The sequence below is a fragment of the Sinocyclocheilus anshuiensis genome, unplaced genomic scaffold (assembly GCF_001515605.1).
Source record: "Sinocyclocheilus anshuiensis isolate Anshui unplaced genomic scaffold, SAMN03320099.WGS_v1.1 C32420182, whole genome shotgun sequence".
Lineage (NCBI taxonomy): Eukaryota > Metazoa > Chordata > Actinopteri > Cypriniformes > Cyprinidae > Sinocyclocheilus > Sinocyclocheilus anshuiensis.
In genome coordinates this window covers 1-936 of record NW_015616170.1, presented here as the reverse complement: position 1 = coordinate 936, position 936 = coordinate 1, and the positions used below count along the sequence as shown (strand labels likewise).

Sequence of the window (936 nt, the reverse complement as noted above, 5' to 3'; positions counted from 1 at the left end):
TGTTTGTGCTCCAGTACTGCTTGAAAAGCAGATCACATGACTGATCTTTCCATTTCTGTTTGGTTTACATGCAACGTTTTCTTTTGATTATGAGCTCATATGGAAAGAAGACTATTTACATACTTTTGTTTACGACTCATTTTCCGTTTCTGATTTTCAGTTCTGAAACTAGTTCTCTAAAATATAAAGTGTATATAAAAAGAAGTGTTCTTGCTCCACCTCTTATGTTCTTGAAATAAATAATATTTGTTTTGATCTTGAAAATGTTTTTGTCTGTTTAGCGGACTCTGAGGCAGTGGAAGTGTTGTGGCAAATGCGTACCCAGCGCCGACAGACGGAGCCAGATCTGCCGGACACCGTGACGCGTCTCGCCACGCCTGAGGGCAGTATTGTGTACCTGGTTGGCACTGCCCACTTCAGCGACAGCAGCAAGAAGGATGTTGCCACTGTAAGAATTGGCTTTCTCTTTTTATAGACTAACATCAGTTCTACTGATTGATCAAATGCTGTTTTGATACGGTGCGCTCTGTTTCAGATGATCCGAGCAGTACAGCCAGATGTTGTGGTGGTGGAGCTATGCCAGTATAGAGTATCCATGCTTAAGATGGATGAGAAGACGCTGCTAAAAGAGGCTAAAGACATTAACTTGGAGAAGGTCCAGCAGGCCATTAAACAGGTCAGCCATGACATAGTTATTATATTGTCAAACACATTCCTCTGCATTCATTTATCAACATGTTACTAGTCTAACCTCATTTTTACTCTCTGTTTTGTTTTCTCATTTCTTATGTCAGAATGGAGTGATGTCTGGCCTCATGCAGATCTTGCTGCTCAAAGTCTCGGCTCACATTACAGAACAGCTGGGCATGGCCCCCGGAGGAGAGTTTAGAGAAGCCTTTAAGGAGGTCCGTGTGAATGCACATGCTCTCGCTCACT

General features: G+C 42.5%; 1 protein-coding gene across 1 annotated transcript; it reads left to right on the top strand.

Annotated features, from left to right (window-relative positions):
• Positions 1–274: 274 nt before the first annotated feature.
• On the top strand, positions 275–917 carry LOC107682630 (traB domain-containing protein-like; the record flags this gene model as incomplete). Its single annotated transcript, XM_016478813.1, has 3 exons — positions 275–448; positions 536–676; positions 795–917. Coding segments are annotated over exons 1-3 (399 nt in total), but the record flags the coding sequence as incomplete, so codon positions are not given.
• Between the last annotated feature and the right edge of the window lie 19 nt (positions 918–936).